This window comes from Lepidothrix coronata, unplaced genomic scaffold (assembly GCF_001604755.1).
Source record: "Lepidothrix coronata isolate B3197 unplaced genomic scaffold, Lepidothrix_coronata-1.0 Scaffold130, whole genome shotgun sequence".
Taxonomy (NCBI): domain Eukaryota; kingdom Metazoa; phylum Chordata; class Aves; order Passeriformes; family Pipridae; genus Lepidothrix; species Lepidothrix coronata.
In genome coordinates this window covers 2,774,124-2,777,656 of record NW_016690310.1, presented here as the reverse complement: position 1 = coordinate 2,777,656, position 3,533 = coordinate 2,774,124, and the positions used below count along the sequence as shown (strand labels likewise).

The following is a 3,533-nucleotide window of genomic DNA, read 5'->3' as shown; positions in this document are numbered from 1 at the left end:
GCCTCTGTTCTGGACACAGGCATAGCCTGATCTTGAATCCAAATTAAACAGAGACAAATTCTGTGGCTTTAGAAGGAGCAAGATTGGGTGGTTTTTTTCTGAGGGCAGCGCTACACCTGACTTTGTGTGAGTGTGTGAGAGACAGGCAGAACTACAAATGCCTGCACGCCTCAAAACAGTCCATGTGGTGCTTTCTACTGAAGAGACCCCAAGGTAATAAATACAGGGCACAGTTTGGATTTCCTCACTGATCTGTGTAAATGAAAGCCTGTCCAGTGAAAGCTCTATCCCCCCTCTGTGTAACCACATGGCTCTAAGCTGAAGAGCAGTCAGGGTGGTCAGTTGTGAGTTCACTTCTGAAGTGTGTCCTTACATAGGGCACTTGCCTTAGTCATCACATTTTTGTCTCGATAGATGTTGTGTATCCAGATAGATTGTATTGGTGTGATATGTTCCTCTTACTACCCTGTTTTTCAAGTGTTAGCAAGGAATTCACAAGTGAGTTTTGAGCTCATATCCCAAGACAGCACAGAGATTAGGCTGATGCTCTTGAACAGGGTAAGTGGTGACTGTGCTCTGTTATTAATGGGAAATTGTTCTGTTGCAGGGTATTTATGTTGTGGACTTCTTTTGGAACGAAGCCTGGTATTTGAAAACCATTGATATCTGCCATGATCATTTTGGATGGTATTTGGGCTGGGGAGACTGTGTTTGGCTGCCTTACCTCTATACTCTGCAGGTAAAAATGTGTACAATCCATACTTGGGCTAAAAGGAAAGAACTTTTCCAGCAACATTCTGCCCAGCAGCATAATTTGTACCTTAAATAATTACTAGACAGTTTGAGTGTTGAGAATCCATTACAACATTCCTTGTAACAAATTCACTTGTAAGAAGGTTTACTGTCCATGCATGGAATTGACATCTTTTCCTTCTTTTGGGCCTTTTTCTGTCACTGTCTATTTTGTCTGTGTATTTTTCTGAATCCTTTGTTTCTTTTTGTGCTGCTGCATGTTGAGGGTCTTGTGGTTGGTGATGGTTGGTTTGGCTTTTGTTGTTTGGTTTTTTCCCTTCTCTCCTGCTTTGTTTGCATCCTGGCAACTTCTCTCTTCTTGTTTCACAAAAAAGTGCAATTTTGGAGGGAGAAAGAGAGAAGGCAAATGTAGGATGCAGAGTTTTGTGCAAGTTTTCCACTGTTGTAGTGTTGGGAGTGGGTTTTTCCATCCTTTCTTCTCATCTGTTGTGGGTCACTGTAGTCAAGTAACTGGTCTGGCATCCTGAGCACATATTGCAAATTTTGTTTCTATTTTGTTTTTTGTATGTTTGTATTTTGTTTGCAACTGTTGTCTCTATGCTCCCCAGGGTTTGTATTTGGTTTACCACCCCGTCCAGCTGGGCACAGCCAATGCCGTGGGGGTGTTGATGCTGGGCTTGATTGGCTACTACATCTTCCGAGCTACCAACCACCAGAAGGACCTCTTCCGTCGTACAGACGGGCACTGCAGGATCTGGGGGAAGAAACCCGAGTACATCGAGTGCTCCTACATGTCTGTGGATGGCACCAAGTACTACAGCAAGCTGATGACCTCGGGATTTTGGGGGTGGGCTCGTCACTTCAACTACACAGGAGACCTGCTGGGCTCGCTGGCCTACTGCCTGGCCTGTGGGTTTGCACACATCTTGCCTTACTTCTACATCATTTACATGACCATTCTGCTCACCCACCGCTGCGTCAGGGACGAGCACCGTTGTTCCAGCAAATATGGGAAGGACTGGACGCGCTACACCGCTGCGGTGCCCTACCGGCTCATCCCTGGGGTGTTTTAAGGCTGAATCCAGGGAAACGAAAGAAGAAAGGGGTTTTGTTTTTTGAGGTTTTTTTTTTTGAGGTGAATGGAGTTTATTCACACAGATAAACTAATACCAAGGTTTTGTGAAGGACATTCTGTGCTGTTCTGAAGGAGAAAAGGCGGCTGGGCAATAATCCTTGCTGTACTGAAGGAACTTGCAGGCAATGCTGTGCTTAAAGTAAATGAAATGAGGCACTGAAATGCCTCAGTTTTTAGAAAATTCTTCTACCTGGAATTCTCTCCTGTACCTCCCCAGTTCCCAGATTATCTTGGAGATGAAAAGTTACATGTATTGAGAGTCCTGAAATCCCCCAGAGCTGGGAGGTGGCCTTACCTTTCCCAGTAGCAGAGTTCTGGAACCAGTGTCCAGTGATTTAGGAGAGGAGGAAAGTAGTTTTGTGATGTCTTTATGAAAGAAGTTGTCTGCTGCAGTTGCTTGTGACAGTCAGAACCTACAGTCAGTAACAAGCCCAGAGGAGGATTTATTGTTTGTTGCTTTTCGGAGAAATACCGAACTGGAGACACTGATGTTAAATCATGGTTAGAATCTAAAGGAAATGTTTGTGAAAGCTGGTATAAATCAGTCTAGCTCAAAAGTGACATTCTCAGCCCCTGAGAATATGGTATGTGACCAACTGAGTATTATTTTGATGCTGAAACCAAATCTTGCTTTGTGCAGATCCTGAGCTCTGCTGGTTTGGGCTGGGGTAGAGTTAAATTTCTCATAGTAGCTGGTGTGGGGCTGGTTTTGGCTTTGTACTGAGACTGTTGATAATGCAGAGATGTTCTCCTTATTGCTGAGCAGTATTTACGGTGTCAGAGCCTCTTCTGCATCTCACCCACCGGGGAGTGGGCTGGGGGTGCACAAGCAGTTGGGAGGGGACACAGGTGTGACAGCCCTGTGGCATCATGCTCAGGCAAGAAGGAAGGGAGGATTGTTCAGAGTGGTGTTGTTTGTCTTCCCAAGTCACCGTTACACATGATGGAGCCCTGTTTTCTTGGAGGTGGCTGAACACCTGCCTGCAGATGGGAAGTGGGGAACGGATTCCTTATTTTGTTTGTTTGTGTGCACAGCTTCTCCTTTACCTATTAAACTGTGTTTGTCTCAACCTGAGTTTTCTCACTTCTCTGATTCCCTCCCCCATCCCACTGCAGGGCAGCAAGAGGGTGGCTTTGTGGGGCTGAGTTGCCAGCTGGAATTAAAGCACTGGTGCTTTTGGTCCTTTTTGGTGCCCAGAGTGGGGCTGGAAGGGTTTGAGAGAACAGCAGGTTGGATTGGAATGTGCTAAACTGAATTAGTAGCTGTTAGTGCTGTTTAGCTGTTCACTGACAGGCTCACTGGTTGTTAGTTATTAGTGCTCGTTAGTGGCTTAATTTGGGTTTTGCTGGTTCTCATCTTACTGTGCTGTGCCTGGGGACACTCTGGTGGCAGCAGTGGTGACACACCTGGGCTGGCAGGTGGCCAGGCATTGCTGTTGTTTCTGTGCTGCTGTGCTGGGCAGTCTGGAACTCCAGCTGAAGGAACTGTGACCTGTGGATGAGTGCACATGGGAGCAGGACACCCCAAAGCATCAGTGGCTGTGGATAAGCCCAAGGGCAAGCCCGAAGGATCCGTGGTTGTGGATAAGTCCATGGTGCAGCAGGTACACCTTGAAGCATCGATGCCTGTGCATGGGGTCATGGA

At 46.4% G+C, this 3,533-nt stretch overlaps 1 protein-coding gene across 4 annotated transcripts in view; it reads left to right on the top strand.

Annotated features, from left to right (window-relative positions):
- The window catches only part of DHCR7 (7-dehydrocholesterol reductase), an 8,342-nt gene extending 5,384 nt beyond the window's left edge, over positions 1–2,958 (top strand). For all 4 annotated transcript variants that reach the window (XM_017826806.1, XM_017826807.1, XM_017826805.1 and 1 more), the window contains exons 7-8: positions 608–739; positions 1,362–2,958. In XM_017826806.1, coding sequence (XP_017682295.1) covers positions 608–739; positions 1,362–1,826 — 597 coding nt within the window. In that variant the 3' untranslated portion in view covers positions 1,827–2,958. The remainder of the gene's footprint in view (positions 1–607; positions 740–1,361) is intronic.
- The last annotated feature ends 575 nt before the right edge of the window (positions 2,959–3,533 follow it).